This window comes from Leptodactylus fuscus, chromosome 1 (genome assembly GCF_031893055.1).
Source record: "Leptodactylus fuscus isolate aLepFus1 chromosome 1, aLepFus1.hap2, whole genome shotgun sequence".
Taxonomy (NCBI): Eukaryota; Metazoa; Chordata; class Amphibia; order Anura; family Leptodactylidae; genus Leptodactylus; species Leptodactylus fuscus.
In genome coordinates this window covers 196,818,678-196,838,944 of record NC_134265.1, presented here as the reverse complement: position 1 = coordinate 196,838,944, position 20,267 = coordinate 196,818,678, and the positions used below count along the sequence as shown (strand labels likewise).

General features: G+C 43.7%; 1 protein-coding gene across 1 annotated transcript in view; it reads left to right on the top strand.

Annotated features, from left to right (window-relative positions):
- Positions 1–6,024: 6,024 nt before the first annotated feature.
- Positions 6,025–20,267, top strand: part of GNA11 (G protein subunit alpha 11) — a 32,178-nt gene continuing 17,935 nt past the window's right edge. Inside the window, exon 1 of the mRNA XM_075281641.1 lies at positions 6,025–6,392. Coding sequence (XP_075137742.1) covers positions 6,257–6,392 — 136 coding nt within the window. The 5' untranslated portion in view covers positions 6,025–6,256. The remainder of the gene's footprint in view (positions 6,393–20,267) is intronic.

Below are 20,267 nucleotides of genomic sequence, written 5' to 3'. Positions count from 1 at the left end.
AAGTAGATGTGGAACCACAAGTCTCCCCTCAGCCTTACCCTCCAGCATAACAGATCAAGGTATACAGTGGCGTATCTTGTTCCAAATGAAATGGAAAATAGCCTTCTGAAGGGACCAAAGCAGGGAACAGCAACAGGAAGAGTTTCAAAGAAGTACAAAAGTTTGGGAAGTATGGTCATCTTAACGGCCGTGATACGACCTATGAGGGAGATGTGGAGAGGACCCCACTTATCCATAAGCAAGCACAATTCATTAAATAGGCGTGGAAAGTTAGCAGAGTACAAGTAAGTAAGTAAAATAGAATGAGGAGAGCTGAATACCCAGATACTTAAGTGAGCGGTCACGCCACTGAAACCTGTAGTTTTGGCGCAACAGGTGGAGGGCCGGACCAGGGATATTCAGGGGGAGAGCCGCCTCTGTCTTTGAGGAATTAATCTTATAACCCGACAGGGAGCCATACTCCTGTAATGTCAATAAGAGGTTGGGAAGGGTAGTGAGGGGATTTGTGAGGGACCACAAAACATCATCCACAAAAAGGCAGATTTTAAAGTCGCAGTCAAGCATCTTAATCCCAGTAATATCAGGATTGGACCCTGGCAGGTACCATTACGGATGGAAAATAGGGGAGCACTGCATCCTTGCAGCGCTGGAGTCTTGGGTTCGAATCCCGCCAGGAACAACATCTGCAAGGATTTAGTATGTTCTCCCCATGTTTGCGTGGATTTCCTCCCATTCTACAAGGACATACTAATAGGAAAAAAAAAATGTACATTGTGATCCCTATATGGGGCTCACAATCTACATTTAAAAAAAAAGAATTAATTTTACCTGTGGAAATGCTGCATTTTCCCCATAAAGTTATATGAGGGTTGAAAAAAAAAGAAAAATGCAGCAGAAAAGCAAGGAAAATATAAGGGGTATTAGGTTTTTTTTATTTTCTTTAAAGGGGCTCTATCAGCAAAATCATGCTAATAGAGCCCCACATATGCATGAATAGCCTTTAAAAAGGCTATTCAGGCACCGTAAATCTGCATGCGCAGTCGGCTCTGCCCGAGGCCTGATGGCAGAGCCGACTGTGCATGTCTAGAAGATTGAAACCCAGGACGGAAGAAGACAGTGTGGGGAGGGCGTTCCAGAAAAGATGGAGGCATCACTGGAGATTTCTCTCACAGCATTGGGGATGCCCCCAGTGCTATTTGAGCACTTGGAACTGCCCCCAGTCCTGCAAGAGAACTCATTTGCATACCGAAGAAAACCCGGATTTATACCGAACGGCGGCCCGGAGAAGACGTCTGAAGGCAGGAGAATAATAGTTTTTCTTAAGGCTATTCCTATGTGTTAGCAAGAAAGAAAGGGTATCCACTGCTAGGATCCCTTTAAGTGGTTCAGATTAAATATTACCATATATAAAGATAACAGTATTTACAAATATTATGCGATATTATGGCAAATCACCCACTCAGTATGGAAAGCACGAAAACAAATTACTGTCACTTCCACAGCTAATAACAATTAGTTACAGTTGAAAAAGTGTTAGCTCAACAACCACCCTAATGGTCATATCAATAACACTGGTCAACAAATTTTCAAAAGTTGGTTGTTTCTGAAATGAAATGAGTCATTCCCTAATGATTTTTATGTGCTGAATTCAAATATCACAAGGAAAACTGTCAATTGGCTCTAGTTTCTATGATATCGAAGAGTTCTCATTTTACTGTTTTGTGAATTGTATAGAATATGATACATATTTATTACTTCTGCAATAATAGAGGTGCAAGTTTACTGTTTTTAAAATTTTAGAAATATATTCTTAGGAAACTTAGTTCTATCTAAAATCAACTATAATTTATAGTCATATCTAAGAATTTTTTACAAATGAAGTATGTTTATTGAACTTTCGAACGTAGATCCTTATTGAATTGCTATTCGGCTCCTTTACTCACGTCTCTTGTATTCAGACATGGGATTGTCTCTGATAATTGTCCAGCAATAGTCTGCAAGCATTGATGGGTTCCATTTACCCTGATATCTCTTTTCCATAGTCGCAATTTCCTGATAAAATTGTTCACCATGTTCATTGCTCACCGCTCCACAGTTTGGTGTAAAGAAGTCTAAATGAGAGTGTAAGAAATGAATCTTTAAAGACATGTTACATCCCAGGATTTTATATGCCTTCAGGAGATTTTCAACCAACTCTTCATAATTATTTGCTTTGGTGTTTCCCAAGAAATTAGTCACGACTAACTTGAATGCTTCCCATGCAGTCTTTTCTTTGCCACGCAGCAAATGGTAAAACTCGTCATCTTGAAGAAGCATACGAATCTGAGGACCAATAAAGACTCCTGCTTTTATCTTCGCTTCACTCAACCTTGGAAACTTACAGAGGAGATATTTGAATGCCTCTTCATTTCTATCCATTGCCTTTACAAAATTCTTCATAAGACCAAGCTTGATATGTAAAGGAGGTAACAGAATCTTTCCTGCTTGAACAAGTGCTGGATGCATAACATTTTTAGTCCCTGGCTGCAGTGACTTTCTGAGTGGCCAGTCTCTTTTCTTGTAGTGTTCTGATCTTGCACGACTGTCCCACTCACATAGGAAGCAGCAGTACTTGGTGTATCCTCCCTGTAGACCAAGCACTAGCGCTACCACCTTCAAGTCACCACAGATGTTGATCATAGTTTATGCATCTCAAGAGCTCTTTCATGTTGTTATAGGTTTCCTTCATGTGAACAGCATAACCAATTGGAACTGATGGTAGTGCATTGCCATTGTGAAGTAAGACAGCTTTAAACTTAGCTTTGATGAATCGATAAATAGCCTCCACTCATCGGGGTTATAGCTGATTTTGAGAGCATCCATTAAACTACAAACGTTACTGCATACAACAAGATGACCCTCCATGAAGAAGAATTGGACAAGAGACTGTTGACGGTTCCTAAAGAAAGAAATTCGAACATCATCTGCCAACAGATTCCACTGTTGAAGTCTGGAACCTAAGAGCTCGGCCTTACTCTTGGGCAGGTCTAGATCTCTAACAAGATCGTTAAGTTCACTTTGCGATATAAGGTGCGGTTCAGTGGAGAGTGATGCAGGAAAGTCTGGATCTGACGAGGTAGATGGTTCATGACAAACTCCTCCTTCTTCCTCATCAGTGGAATCGAGCGAGAATGTTTCTGGAGCATTTGGAACTGGCAATTCTTCAGAATGAGCTACTGGGCGTATCGCAGATGGAATATTCAGATACTGTAAAGTCCACTTCTTTCTTTTTGAAATTCCTTTCCCAATTGGAGGTACCTTGCAGAAGTAGCAATTGCCACTATGGTCAGATGGCTCTCTCCAGACCATTGGCACTGCAAACGGCATAGACTGTCTCTTCCGGTTCAACCACTGTCTGAGATTTGAAGAACATGTATTACAGCATATGTGTGGAGCCCAACTCTTGTCCTGGTCGCCTATTTTGCAGCCAAAATACAGGTGGTAGGCTTTCTTAACCAAATATAAATAGAAATATAAAATGCACGTCTATATCATGAAAAGTAAAGCCAATTTTAAAATTTTAGCATCAATTTCAATCTCAGCACCCCAAAATTAGTTAAGAACAACTGGTTTGATGCCCGAAACATTTTGGCTGTTGACCAGTGTAATCAGTCTGAGGATCATAGATAATAACCAGCAGAGGATAGCCACATGAAAGTTATAATGCAATAAAAAGCTACTCATTCATCCGTATCCCAGCTGCCAAAGAGAGGTCAGGGAATATTTGTGAAAATACTGATGTGTTATCTTTCTATATTGCAATATTTGTGTATATAATCCAGTAAAGCATCCCTTCTAGCAATAGAGAACTGTTATCTAGATCAGTGTCTGTGTGACGATGACTATTGTTGTCCATACTTGTTTTTTATTTGTTGGCTATTGAATCCTGATGAACTCTGACAGAGAAAAACCATGTTGCGCTATATTAGTTTTCCAGTACTATATACAGTCCTATGAAAAAGTTTAGGCACCCCTATTAATCTTAATCATTTTTAGTTCTAAATATTTTGGTATTTGCAACAGCCATTTCAGTTTGATATATCTAATAACTGATGGACACAGTAATATTTCAGGATTGAAATGAGGTTTATTGTACTAACAGAAAATGTGCAATATGCATTAAACCAAAATTTGACCGGTGCAAAAGTATGGGCACCTCAACAGAAAAGTGACATTAATATTTAGTAGATCCTCCTTTTGCAAAGATAACAGCCTCTAGTCGCTTCCTGTAGCTTTTAATTAGTTCCTGGATCCTGGATAAAGGTATTTTGGACAAACAATTCAAGTTCAGTTAAGTTAGATGGTTGCCGAGCATGGACAGCCCGCTTCAAATCATCCCACAGATGTTCAATGATATTCAGGTCTGGGGACTGGGATGGCCATTCCAGAACATTGTAATTGTTCCTCTGCATGAATGCCTGAGTTGATTTGGAGCAGTGTTTTGGATCATTGTCTTGCTGAAATATCCATCCCCGGCGTAACTTCAACTTCGTCACTGATTCTTGATTAATAGGGGTGCCCAAACTTTTTAATAGGGGTGCCCAAACATTTTAGCTTTTATGTAAAGCGAGATACTCTGTGAAATGTTTGTTTCTATTTCCTGATAATATTAGTACCAGACTGGTAGACTTCCCAGGCTCTGTGATTATTGCTGCAGACAGATAATATTCCTGGCAGATAGACCCCAGAGTATAATAATAGCATCAGATCTGAGGTGGGGGGCTCCTGGGAGCATATAATACTGTGTGGTGGCCACTGTGGATCACATAATACTGTATTTCGGGGCCACTACGGGGCATATAATACTGTGTGGGGGCCACTGTGCAGCATATAATACTGTATGGGGGCCATAATACTTTGTTGGGGCCAATGTGGATCATATAATACTGTGTCAAGGCCACTGCAGAGAATATACTGTGTGGGGCCACTGTGATTTATATAATACTATATGGGTCCACTGTGGAGTATATAATACTGTGTGGTGGCCACTGTGGATCACATAACACTGTATTTCGGGGCCACTATGGGGCATATAATACTGTGTGGGGGGCCACTGTGCAGCATATAATACTGTATGGGGGCCATAATACTTTGTTGGGGCCAATGTGGATCATATAATACTGTGTCAGGGCCACTGCAGAGAAATACTGTGTGGGGCCACTGTGATTTATATAATACTATATGGGTCCACTGCAGAGTATATAATACAGTGTGGAGGCCACTGCAGAGCATATTATACTGTCCCAGTATTGTTTATATTCTGGGCACTGCTCACTCACCGTATTCTTGATAACTGCAGTTGTGGATACTACAGCTGTATCCCTTTCAAGTATCTGAGATATCACTGCAGCATTAACTGTCACTGTCAAGAATCCGCTCTAAGGAGGGGTCCCGGAGAAAAGTTTGCACTGGAGGCCACAAGAGCTTAGTTACACCACTGACCACTCCCTTACCCAGACCACATTTTCTGCAGACAATTTTCAGTTTTCCATACTATCGTTTCAAGAAGACCATTAGCTGTTGGTGATTTTGAACCATTATATATCATGTGGAGGGCATGACCAGATTATTCAGGGGTGGGGTTATATGCACATAGGCATACTATATGTAACCACTGCTCACGTCAGTATCAGATATGGGATTAGCAATGTGCGGTCCAGGTGGCTTTGGACAGGGTTTACTCTTGAATGTATTCTTCTATATCACTACATTGACATGCTATTGGAGACATGAAGACACAAGGAGCTAACGCCTACGAGGCGGCTAGGTGAGGACGTGTTACCACAGAAGCTATGCTAGGCCATGATTTCCATGGAAACCCAATAAATCCAGCGCCTTTCTTACGCTACCCACAATTCCCCGCGCCCACGCCCTAGCAGCTACGGGAAGAGATCAACCAACCCTGACGTGCATCACGTCCCTCCCAGCCGGGGACGTGTGACAGTGGGAGCGCTGATTGGTCGGCTGGGCTGCCTTTCACGGAGTGTTTTCAGACAGAGGGTTAGGTTGTGGCTTCTCCGGGGCCTCAGAAAGCGGAAACCCCGGTCACGGCCAGGCAGGGAGGGGAAGTGCTTGGTGTCCGCCCCCCTCCCTCCTCCTGTATCTGAGGCTGGATGTCTGGCGCCTTGTTGTGAGGAGGCTCGGAGACCGGGGCGGTGAGTAAGTGTCCCCCGGGAGGGAGAGGCCCCCGGTGCGGGCCGTGGTGCCGGGGGAAGGGATGACTCTGGACTCCATGATGGCCTGCTGTCTGAGCGAAGAGGTAAAGGAATCCAAGAGGATCAACGCTGAGATCGAGAAGAAAATCAAGCGGGACAAGAAGGAGTCTCGGCGAGAGCTCAAGCTGCTGCTGCTAGGTACTAGGGAGGAAGGTGTGGGGCCGGGAGAAGGTGGCATATGTGTGCTGGATGACACAGGGAAGACTGACATGTATGTAGAGACTCAGGTTATAGTGGGAGAATTTCTGTCACCGTGCCATAGGAACCATCTGTCATTTACACCAATCCCGTCAATGGAATTCAAGTGCCCCTTGGCATCTTTTAGGAAACAATGAAGCTTCCCATATTGCTGTAGTGCCAGTGGCTGCATCATGCTTTTAGACACCGCCAGCCCTGTGGATTCTGCCCATCTGGTTCTCTAGTCATTGTATTACTGTATTGTCTTGTGCTACTAGGTTAGATTCTCATCTGCGTTGGAGACTCCATTGCAGATTCTGCTGAATATTGTCCGAGAAAAGTCCTGTGAGGAGGGCACTTCCCTCTGCCAGTATCAGTATAAAACTGGTGGAACCCATTATAGCTTATGAGGTGTGTGGGTTTCTGTAGATAACCGCTTTTTAAGCAGACAGGGTCTCCGTCTTTCGGTTACCCATGCGGACTCAAATTACACTAGTGTGAACCTAGCGTAAGGCTTGGTTCACATCTGTGCTTGGATGTCCGCTCGTTCTGAATTCGTCAAATAAGATGCGTAAAATCCGTTGGTTTTGATGGAAGCATCTACTGGTGTCCGTCAAAAAAGCGTACATTTGTCTGTTTATGGCAGATCCTTTTTAACCTCACTTGTCTTCATTCTGACCATGCACAGAGAAGGATGAATATGGAAAACGAACACCGATTACCATTTGTTGGCAATCCATTTGTGACTGCCTTCCATACAACTCAGTGTTTATATTTAATAAAGGAAAAAAAAATTACTGTCCATCATGTAAACTTATGTATTTTTGGACAAAGCAAAAGTGCTGTAAGCCCGACTTTTGTCTCCATCTGAAAGGGTAGCTAAATGGTGGAAATACTCCAAATGGACACCAACAGGTGGCTTTAAAAACCCATTGAAATCAATGTTGTTGTTTGTTTTTTATGTGATCCATTCTATTTAGTTTTTATGATCTTTTGACAGATCTCAAAAACTGATTAGGTGCAAGACTCCAATGCAGATATGAACCCAGCCTTCACTAGTAACCAGAGTGGCCAGTCACTTGGATGTCAGTGTTGCCTGGTTCTTTGTTCCCTAGGGAGACAAACCAAGAGGTGTCTGTCCCCAAGTTATTCCTTTCTGCCCCTTAGGGGCCGTTCACAAAACGAATATGATCAGACTCAGTGTTAGTGTATACCTGGCTCTTATGTGCCACCCCCCCCCCCCCCCCAAAAAAAAAAAAAAAACCCCCAAAACTGGCAACTTTTTTTTTTCCCCCCTTAAGAACTTCCTGAATGCTCTTCTTTCGATTAGATGGCAGAGCACACTGCTCCTAGCTTTGCCAACTGTCCTTGTGTTAGAGGTGGGAGGAGGATGTATACAGTAAAGAGAAGCAGCTAAGTGTTCAGGGAGAGGGTAGATCTCACACACACACACACATGCTTTGCTGTACATGAGACAGAAACTTCAGTGGTCTGCAGGGGGAGAAGATTGAATCGCACAGCCTAGGTATCAGATTAAAGAGAGGAGAGAATTCTTGTCAGGTTGGGGGTGTGGGATTCTCAGTCCTCAACATCAGTGTCTGTCAGCAGAGAAAAAGTACTACTTAAATCAGTGCTGCTTCATGCTGTGCTTACAGATTTGACATCAGGCATGTATTACTGGAAGTCTGAAATTAGAATCAAGAACTCCGAAAATGACTGACCAAATGGTGATTACAGTCTGAAACTTAAGATAGCCAAACCAGAGTTCAGATGACAGCTAACTGCTTTCTTGCCAGACTTCTCCTACATGCATGCATGCTTGGCAGAGACTTGGATGTGTACTGAATAAGACAGGGGAATATGCTGCTGACACATCTGGTAACAGCTTATCTCCATATGAATAAAAGAGGGAATCCAACAGGTGGATATCAGGGGTTAAACGTCCTGGACCACCCTTGTTGAATGGTCAACTGAACCTGCTGAAATCTGCAGGTTTGGCAGACCTACATCTAATGTGTATGGGCTGTTTTAGTGAAATTATTAACTCAAGGTACCGTAACCGCTAACGTATGCAAGAATCATTTATTTCATGTTACAGATGTCCATAGCCTGAAAGGGAGTCTGTCAGCAGGAAAAATCAATATCAACCTGTCACCACCTTGTAGTAAGGCTTTTGCACTTTCCAAAGATGTCTTTTTAATTCTGGCGAACTGCTTCATTTTTATGAAAATTGGCATTTTATTTTTTTGCAAATTATCTGAAAAAGGCTTTAGGGTTCCCCTGCCAGTGCTGGTTATCTACAGCAGAGATTAAAGCCCTCAATCCCTTTTCAGCTAATTTGCATAAGAATAAAATGCTGATTCTCATAAAAATGATGCTGCAATGCATAATAAGAAAGGAGTCTTTAGAAAGTGTAGAAGCCACCATACAAGGGACAAGATGCCATATTTCCTGTAGACAGACTCCTTTTAAAATGTATAAGGTCTGAACATAAAGAGACATGTGGGTTGCAAGAAAGCAGAGCACTTTTGATGACATGTCCAGGGAAAATTGAAGTGAATTTTTCAGATTCAGAACAGTTAATAATGAGCATGTGAAAAATGACTATAAAAGCACAATAAATCTTGAGGACTCCTCGGAGAGACTGAGTCCTGCTTATCCTGTCCACACAGGATGATTGACAGCCTTGTGTGCATAATATAGAGAAGAAATGCCATTCCTGTGTCGGTGTGGTAAGCAGGACTTGCTGAGGGGAAATTTACTTATTCTGCTCTGGTTTTTTGGCGTAAATGTGGTGCATAGTCCTTTCTTGCACCAAAGATGTGCCACAATGTTCCTTTTCTATCCTGCTTTTTCCGAAAGTGGGTGGAGCAGGGCAGAGAACAATGTGGCCCTGGGTGTAGAAGCTTTGACCACTAAAATTTACTAGAGAAAGCTGATTTGAGTTATAAATGTATGCCAGTTTCTGACTGCTATAGGTTTGAATTGGGGTGCATGGGATGCTTTTGAATTATTAAGAGGCCAGAGACCATCTGGGGAATTAAGACCGGAGTAGGAAATGAATAGATTCCCCCCACTGTCTCTCCTGGGAGTCTTGTTTTTATTATTTAAAGGGATCTGGTCAGCTACTTTTACCCTATGGCACTGTGCTGCAGGTCACGTTTTATTGAATACAACAAATTTTCAAAACTCCCCCCAAAAACGCAGTGTTGACGGTTTTTCTGCTAACTGCTCACCTACTCTCTGTGCAGGAAGAGTGGCTTCAGCTCAGCATAGGCAATGACATTTCCAGACTACGGGGACGTCATCCAAAGTAATAATGCCTCTGATTGCCATTAAAAGGGTTGGCCACTTTCAGACCAATATTGACAAACAAATGTACAATAAAATGATATACAATTTTGCAATATACTTTCTGTATCAATTCCTCACAGTTTTCTAGATCTCTGCTTGCTGTCATTCATTCTGTTACTTCTAGTGGATAAACCTCTGATCATGGTCATGTGATATACGGTCCATGGTCATGTGATTTATGGTCCATGGTCATGTGATGAGCACACAGGTGCACAGCTGATTACCAGGCAGATGTCTGATTACTGTGCTGTGACTATAACGAGTGGCACCTGTGTGGTCATCACATGACCATGGACGGTAAATCACATGACCATGGTCAGCGTTTTATCCACTAGAAGTAACAGAATGAATGACAGCAAGCAGAGATCTAGAAAACCGGGAGGAATTGATACAGAAAGTATATAGGAAAATTGCATATATTTTTATTGTACATTTGTTTGTCAATATTGGTCTGAAAGTGGCCAACCTCTTTAACAACCTGCAGAATTTTGTGGCCTGTAATGCTGAAAAGGCAATGACCAACCAGGGCTTTCACTTAAAGGAATTGGACCAACCAGTCAAAGCGTACTCTCCTTTTCCCGGGGCTCTGTTGTCTGTTCAGGCTCACAATGATATTCAAGTCCTGGGAGTCCTCAGCTGCATGTGGTGACCGCTGACTTGCCAGTCCCTCCTTTGGTTTACTGACTATTAGCACACAGGTGAGATGTATAGTCACATGGGCTATGCATTACTGCAGTTAAAACCTTTGTGCAGGTCTTCAGTTAAAAAAACAAACAAACAAAAAAACCCAGCCACAAAGCGAAACCATACGACCAGTGATTATATATAGTTGAAATGAAATGGGGTTTCATTTACCGAGAATTGAAAGCTGCAGCGGCCCAGACATTGGATGTAACTATATCTACACTACCCCTATAGTGGCTGTATATTTGGGAGTGCTTCATAACTGGTGTCCTTGTAGCTACTAGTACTTCTGCATTTCCATGGTAAACCCGGCTATCAAAGGGGAAAATGGTTCTGATGTCTGTATGTATATTTTTTTAAAGTTCCTACCTTTCAGCCAGCAGTTGCTGAAACTTGTATAGTATTGAAATGATGCAATCCACACTGTAATACCTGTGCATGGTACTACCAAGAATGGAATTGCTGTGAGTTTCACTGCTTGGCAAGGTTTAGAGAGTACGTTTGACTTCAGCTTATCCTGAGCAGTAGACTGGTTGTATTGAATTAAACATTCTTTGTGCTAGCTTGGTACTTATATGGGCACTTTGCATCCTCTTTCCGAATATACACTCACCGGCCACTTTATTAGGTACACCATGCTAGTAACGGGTTGGACCCCCTTTTGCCTTCAGAACTGCCTCAATTCTTCGTGGCATAGATTCAACAAGGTGCTGGAAGCATTCCTCAGAGATTTTGGTCCATATTGACATGATGGCATCACACAGTTGCCGCAGATTTGTCGGCTGCACATCCATGATGCGAATCTCCCGTTCCACCACATCCCAAAGATGCTCTATTGGATTGAGATCTGGTGACTGTGGAGGCCATTGGAGTACAGTGAACTCATTGTCATGTTCAAGAAACCAGTCTGAGATGATTCCAGCTTTATGACATGGCGCATTATCCTGCTGAAAGTAGCCATCAGATGTTGGGTACATTGTGGTCATAAAGGGATGGACATGGTCAGCAACAATACTCAGGTAGGCTTTGGCGTTGCAACGATGCTCAATTGGTACCAAGGGGCCCAAAGAGTGCCAAGAAAATATTCCCCACACCATGACACCACCACCACCAGCCTGAACCGTTGATACAAGGCAGGATGGATCCATGCTTTCATGTTGTTGACGCCAAATTCTGACCCTACCATCCGAATGTCGCAGCAGAAATCGAGACTCATCAGACCAGGCAACGTTTTTCCAATCTTCAATTGTCCAATTTCGATGAGCTTGTGCAAATTGTAGCCTCAGTTTCCTGTTCTTAGCTGAAAGGAGTGGCACCCGGTGTGGTCTTCTGCTGCTGTAGCCCATCTGCCTCAAAGTTCGACGTACTGTGCATTCAGAGATGCTCTTCTGGCTACCTTGGTTGTAACGGGTGGCTATTTGAGTCACTGTTGCCTTTCTATCAGCTCAAACCAGTCTGGCCAGTCTCCTCTGACCTCTGGCATCAACAACGCATTTCCGCCCACAGAACTGCCGCTCACTGGATGTTTTTTCTTTTTCGGACCATTCTCTGTAAACCCTAGAGATGGTTGTGCGTGAAAATCCCAGTAGATCAGCAGTTTCTGAAATACTCAGACCAGCCCTTCTGGCACCAACAACCATGCCACGTTCAAAGGCACTCAAATCACCTTTCTTCCCCATACTGATGCTCGGTTTGAACTGCAGGAGATTGTCTTGACCATGTCTACATGCCTAAATGCACTGAGTTGCCGCCATGTGATTGGCTGATTAGAAATTAAGTGTTAATGAGCAGTTGGACAGGTGTACCTAATAAAGTGGCCGGTGAGTGTATATCCACTCTGGTTCATGTGTACAGAAGGCACGCATATAGCCATATATATATTTTTAAAATTTTTGTGGGGTAGGGACAAAAGTTCCAGCATGTTGTACACCTAATGCCTTTTACAGCAGAAATGTGACACAGTGACAGTATACAATCCTACTTCTTTTTGGGGCATGTGTTGTCCATGATTGTTCCAGACCCACAGATTTTAATGGACATCCATGGTTCAAAATAAGCCCCACTAAAATAGGTCTGCTTGAGTTGAGTTGTGCCAAACCTAAGTTTGCCTCCAAACTCCACAGCCCTGCTTTTTGCATCTATTAAAAGTGGATTTGTGAATAAAACATTCGCCATGAGTATTCTTTCTTGTTCTAGGTACAATATAATGCCGCTCACTACACCCAGTAAAAAAAGAGCTGATTACGGTACTGTGCACACTGTGCTTTTACATCCTTTTCCCTAAGCCTACACAATTACACACTTGACATTGATGGTGTTCTGTGTAAACGAATGACTTTTTAGCCACACTGTTGTCATGCATTCTTTACTCATTAGTGTCTGACATGTAGACTTTCTACGAAAATCACATTCACTTTCTCATCCCCTTGCTATGGGATAATGCAGGGTCTCCCACATGGTCAGGTGTGTATGCCCAGGTTTGTATTCACAGCTAGGTACCTGCACTTAACACCACCGATAAGCAAACTGCTGCTGATCCTGTGCGTTTAACCCCTTAGATGCTGTGGTCTATAGCAACTGCAGCATCTGTACGGTTCTGGAGGCATTGGCAACCATGTAAATTAAATTGAAAGGGTCTGATGCCTTTACATGCCCCAGTATAATCCTATTAGGCTGTGCCAAAGGTCAAATGGCCTAAAAAATACACTTGCGGTTTTTCCTTCTCCCATTGATTTTAGTGGGTTTATCAAGGGCACAATCCACCTGAAGGTGGGTCATGTCGCCCCATGTTTTTTTTTTGTTGGAGACTGTCTCCAAATCAGCTGGCAAAAAAACTGTATGAACATACCGTAACGTATCCTTGCTGTCGAACCGTATAGCCAGGGATAAATTACTTACTGTTTTGAATAACTATTTTACTGTTAACCCCTTCCCGACATCCGCCGTAATAGTATGTCGGGTGTTTAAATATTGCTGCCGCTCGGGAGCCGAGAAGTTGTTGGGTGTCTGCAGGTGTATACATGCTGCTAATGCCCGTGATCAGTGCCTGCACTGATCGTGGGCATTAATCCCTCTGGCGCCTGAAAACTGACTAAGGCACCATTTTACTGGCGCCGTACGGGTGCTGCCATTTTCCGGGGGATCGCTGGCCTTGTCTTTAGTATGTTTCTATTGCAGGCTGCGCTATGTAGCCTGCAATAGAAATGCTGTTTTTTTGTTTTTTTTTTAAAGTAAAGAAGACCCCAAGGGGGTATAATAAATGTAAAAAAATTAAAAGTTCAAATTATTCCCCCCCCCCCTTTCCCTAGACCACAAGTATAAGTACCTAAATACAGTGAAACACTTATACATTAGGCATCCCTGTGTCCAAAAACACCTGCTATACAAATCTATAAAAATATTATTCCCATATGGTAAACGCCGTAGCCATTTTTTCCACTGTTTTGCCTCTGGTAAAAATTTGACTGAAAAGGGATCACAGCAATAGACATTCCCCAAAATGGGATAACTAAAAAGCACACCTGGCCCCACAAAAAAAGCCTCTTTTTCATCCCTGTACAGAGAAATATAAAAAAGTTAGGGGTGTCTGAATATGGTGACTTTTAGAAAAAGAAATTTTTTTTTTTTTTTTTTTTTCCAAGCGTCCCAGTAAGTTGTACAGAATAATTTATGGTCGCATCAGGAAGAAAAATTTGTCCCGCAAACATTTAAGACCTCATATGGCTCTGAGAGTGTACTCATCACATGACCATGGACTGTAAATCACATGACCATGGTCAGACTTTTATCCTCTACAAGTAACGCTAGGCTCACACCTGCGTTCAGCACTCCATTCTGTGCTTTTCGTCTTCTACATGCAAGAAGACGGAAAGCACAGACCGGGTCTGGCAGTGAGCGTTTTATGCTCTCCGCCGCGAAACCGGTTTTTTAATCTGGACACCGAGTACTGCATGTCCGACTCTGTGTCCGGATTAAAAAACCCGGTTTCGCGGCGGAGAGCATAAAACGCTCACCGCCGCTCACGGCTGGACATCTTTCTCACCCATTCAAATGAATGGGTGAGAGTCCTGCAGGTTTCCGTATCCTGCTCTGTTTTATGCAGGAAACAGAAACCTTCATAACTGAGTGCCGGGCGCAGATGTGAAAGAGCCCTAACTGAATGACAGCAAGCCAAAATCTAGAAAACCGTGAGGAATTGATACAGAAAATATATTGGAAAATTGTATATCTTTTTATTGTACATTTGTCAATATTGGTCTGAAAGTGGCCAACCCCTTTAACCATCAGACAATTAAAGGGATTCTACCACTAAAACACTTTTTTTTCTAGTTACCACGTCGGAATAGCCTTTAAAAAGGCTATTTGTCTCTTACCTGTGGAAGTGCTCTCCGCCGCGCCGTTCGTTCAAAATACCGGTTTGTACCGGTATGCTAATTAGTTCTCTCGCAGAGATGGGGGCGTCCCCATCGCAGGAGCAGCGATGGGGGCGTCCCCATTGCAGCTCGAAAACCGACCGCAGCGCCGCCTCTCTGGTCTTCGGTGTCCTCCCCTTGCTTCTTCAGCGTACTGTCGGACGCCTGCGCAGTACGCTCTGTTCGACGAAGATTGCCGAACGTACTGCGCATGCGCAAAATTGCGGTCCCAGCCATAGTGCGGGCACCGCACTTTCGCGCATGCGCAGTACGTTCGGCAATCTTCGCCGAACAGAGAGCATACTGCGCAGGCGTCCGACAGACGCTGAAGAGGCAAGGGGAGGATACAGAAGACCAGAGAGGCGGCGCTGCGGTCGGTTTTCGAGCTGCAATGGGGACGCCCCCATCGCTGCTCCTGCGATGGGGACGCCCCCATCGCTGCGAGAGAACTAATTAGCATACCGGTACAAACCGGTATTTTGAACGAACGGCGCGGCGGAGAGCACTTCCACAGGTAAGAGACGAATAGCCTTTTTAAAGGCTGTTCCGACGTGGTAACTAGAAAAAAAATTTTTTAGTGGTAGAATCCCTTTAAGGATTCCTCAATACGGTCCAAAAAGTATAGCTTTATGAAACCTACTACTACTATCTCTCTCCCACACATTTCCATGAGACCCTTTGTAAAGAGATGTAGATGATTGTTAGCTCCTGTGTGCTTCCTAACCTGCTGCAGCACGCCTTATCATTTTAATCAGGAGGTCACAATGGAGGAGTGAGGTGGTTGGTTATCTTCCTGAGGGTAATTCAGCTGGCCTAGATATGCTGACATACTTTTATTACAAAATACTCGCAGATATTTTTTCTGCATGTGGTTATATTTAACCCCATCCTGCTGGAGACACTTTGACTCCCCACATTCCCAATCTCCAGAACTTTATTTTTCTACTTAGAGCTGTATGAGGGCTTAATGTTTGCGGGATAAATTTGTTATTCAAAATGGTACCATTTATCATTCTGTATAATTTACTGGGAAGCTGGAAAAAAAATTCAGAATGGAGTGTAATTGGAGAAATAGTGCATGTGAGTGACTTTCTTACGGGCTTAGTTTTTACGGAGTTCATTGTGCAGCTCAAATGACATGTCACCTGTATTCTATGTTTTGGTACAATTTGGGGGTATCCACTTTATATAGTTTTTATTTAACTCCTTAAAAGGATTCACACGTCGGAATAGCCTTTAGAAAGGCTATTCATCTCTTACCTTTAGATGTGATCTCCGCCGCGCCGTTCCTTAGAAATACCGGTTTTTACCGGTATGCAAATTAGTTTTCTCGCAGTGATGGGGGTGGGCCCCAGCGCTGGAAATGAAATGGGGGCGTCCCCACTGCTGCTCGAGAACACGATCCTGCGACGCCTCTATCTTCTGTTGGATCCTCCCCTTCTTTCTTCGGCGTCACCTCCGACGCCTGCGCAGTTGGCTCTGCCAGTGAGACACTAGTAGAGCCGACTGCGCGGCCATAGTTCCGACCCCGCAATTGTGCGCATGCGCAGTCGTCTCTACTAGTGTCTCACTGGCAGAGCCAACTGCGCAGGTGTCAGAGATGATGCCGAAGAAAGAAGGGGAAGATCCAGCAGAAGATAGAGGTGTCGCAGGATCCTGTTCTCGAGCAGCAGTGGGGACGCCCCCATCGCTGTGAGAGAACTAATTTGCATACCGGTGAAAACCGGTATTTCTAAGGAACGGCGCGGCAGAGATCTCATCTAAAGGTAAGAGACAAATAGCCTTTCTAAAGGCTATTCTGACATCTTATCTACAAAAAAAGGGTTTTAATGGTAGAATCCCTTTTAAAGGCTTTCTATCACTAGAATAATCTTTTAAAACTAAATAGACATAGGAATAGCCTTAAGAAAGGCTTTTCTTCTCTTACCTTTTATTATTCTGATCCGCGCCACTGTTCCTTAGAAATATCTTTTCTTACTGATGCAAATGAGTTTTCTCTGCTTGAAAACTCTCCAGTGATGGCCTTTGTCTTCTTCTCCGCATCTTCTCTTGCGATCCTCTTCTCTTTTTCAAAAAGCGTACGCATGTCCGTCGGCCATTTTCCTGTGGCCCAATGGGAGAGGAGTCCTCCATCAGCATGCTATATGTAAGCGAGACAGTGTGGATCAGAGTATTAGGTAAGAGGCACCCACGTTCAAAAGGAAGCAGCACTTTGTGAAGAATGTGATTTCCTGCGAGTGGCATAAAAGTGGGAAAGCTGGGCATATTGCCAGTGGGAGGTAGTGGAGTCAGGGTCTGCGTGTGGAGTGGGGGAGCAGGAAAGAGGCAGAAGTAACTTGATGGAATGTAAGGGGTGGTTGGTCTATGGTTTGCGAGAGAAAGGCAGAGCAAAATGCAGCAGGAAAGTCTGGGTTGCCCGATATAGAGGTCATGAGGCCTTCATTCTGGAACAGCTTCTGTACAGCGCCAAAGAGTCGGCACGATCCGAATAATTGTCATGTGCTGTAAGGGAGCACATAAGCGGTACTTTCTGCGCCCAGCATTTTTAAATAATCCGACATTTGCCATCCTATTATGGTCGGGAAGAGGTTAATAACTCCACCACAGAGATCCAGCAATCTATGCTTGGATTCTGTTTTTCTGAAACCGGGACAGGACCCCAAGGAATGCTCTAATTGCCGCCCTGTTAAACTCTGATATTAAAATATTTACCGAGATCCTGGCTGACCAATTCAGCTTCTTGTTGCCCCAAATCTTTCAAAAGGACCAGGTGGGTTTTGGTCATTGCCGAAAGGCAGAGAATAACACATTGTGTGAACGCACTCTTAGAGTAACGTGCTGCGTGATATGGCACGTATACGGCGTGTGAGAGTTTGCGTGCCGTAAACGCTCCCATTGATTTCAATGGGAGTTAGGATCGTATACTCCGCGTTATTTAGTGGCCATGATTTTGCGGCCGCAAAATAACGCGGCGTATACGATCCTAACTCCCATTGAAATCAATGGGAGCGTTTACGGCGCGCAAACTCACACGCTGTATACGTGCCATATCATGCGGCACATTACATCGTGTGAATGCACCCTAAGGCTAACACTCCATGTAGCATCCAACAGCAAAAAGCACTACAGGAAAAACCACAGTGGCCATGCATTGCGTTTTTTCCTGCAGCACTTTTCACAGACTTTCTGCTTTCATTATATCTATAGGCAAACTGCCGGTATTTCCATAGGTATAATAGACATGCTGAGATTTCCAAAACTGCAATGGTTTTGGAAACCGCAGCTTATCTGCTGTGCGTATTGTTCCGCAAAGTGGGGACGGGAATCCATCCACTTTGCTGTGACTGTAAAATGTTACTTACTAAATCTCCATAAAGTTATTGAGAGATTCATGTATAGTGCTGCTTAAATCCACTTTCTGTATGAATGGAGGGGCTCTTCCCTAAAATACTTCTGTATACCACTAGGGAGATTCATCCACTTCTACCTCCATGAAAATCCCTCAGTTTCAGTGGTCCCTCCCTAAATATTTAGGTGAAGAAAATGACTTGCATGTAACTTATTTTGATCTAGGGTCTCTCTCTATTCTATGATATGTGCTGGGGGAAGGCGAGGCTTCACCTTTTTTATTCTGTAGGTTACCTGTCCCTGGGGGTAAATACGCTCTCTATGGATCTGGAAAATCCAAATTACAGGTACCTTATTGGCATTTTAGTCAGTGTACCAAATGCATTGAAAGGAATATTACATTGTAGCATTACCATATACTATTTTATTTCACCCAACCCCCTTCCCCCCTTCAAACCATACAGCTACTGGAAAGCAAGAAGTAAAAACCAAAAATGCAACAAAAAGGTGTAAGTAGGTTTACATAAAATGAAGTTCTCCTAGCTCTTGGGTTGTTGGTGCTTTGTGGTATTCTGAGACAATCCTATCATGTAAGGCTGCTGTTCACCCATAGCTGTGTAAGTGGCTTCAGTCTGCATCTGACAGCTTATTATAGTCTTATTGGTTTTATTGCATTTTTGATTGGCTGAGGACCATTTGCCCCCACCCTCCATCTGTAAACAAGAAATCACGCTTTCTAAGGGTCAGTTCACACGTGAACTGCCCGGGCGGGTTTTGACACTGAGAGAGCCGCGGCGAGCCGCGTCTCTCTCTTGTCAAAACCCGCCTGCCGCGACCATCGCGGTCGCGGCTTTCCCCTCCGCTGTCGGCTCAAATGAATGAGCCGACATAGGAGGGAGCTGCCGGGGGCGGAAGCCGCGTGGCTGATCCCGCGCGGCTTCCGCCTGAAGATAGGGCAGGTTGCTTCTTTTCTCCGCTAGCGGCAGCCCGCCGCTAGCGGAAAAAAAAAGCCCGGCGGTCTTCATAGACCACCATTGCAAAGGGCGGATTTTGAAGCGAAATCCGCTGTCAAACTCCGCCCCTTTGCCCACTTGTGAACATCTTAAGGAATTCCAGGTCTGTGACCACGTCTGCATGGTTTCAGTTTTTATACCTGGTCTAGCACCTGTATTGTTTGTCTGCTTAACACGCCCATACACTGCATTTATATGGACTTGACTTAATTTGTTTGTTTGAAGAGTATAGAAAATCATGCAGTTTCTATTTCTAATATACATATATTTAACCCCTTCCTGTCGGTGACTCTTCTATTTCCATTTTTAACTCCCCACCTCCCAAACCCCGTAACTTTTTTTTATTTTTCAGTTCACAGAGACATATGAGGGCTTAGTGTCTGCGGGACTAATTGTTCTTCATGTTAGTATCATTTATTACTCCTGTACAATGTACTGGGAAAAATTCTGAATGGGGTGGAATTGTAGAAAAAGTGAATTTGTGCGACTTTCTTACTCATAAATTATTTATTTTTTTGGGGGGAGGCTGCAATCTATTTGAACTCTGCAGGCAATAGCTCCGGGTTTCCACCCCAAACGGAATATTGAACGCATTGACAAGCGGTGAGTAATGAATGCACATGGACCCCATAGACTATAATGGGGTCTGTGTGTTTTCTGCGCAGTGTCTGTACGAGTCATGCGGAGAGGAAAGTAGATGGTGAAGTACTTTCCTCTCCACATGTTCCGTGCATACACTGCGCAGAAAACACACAGACCCCATTATAGTCTATGGGTCTGTGTGCTTTTATAAGTTCACCGCTTGTCAATGCGTTCGGTATTCCATTTGGGGGGTCCCCATGCAGACTCCCCTAACAGAATACCGAACTGAGATGTGAACCAGGCCTAATGATTAGAGATGAGCGAACAGTGAAATATTCGAGATTCGATATTCGTTTCAAGTAGAGCCTCAATATTTGACTACTCAATCGAATATCGAATCCCATTATAGTCTATGGGAAAAAATGCTCGTTTCAGGGGCAACC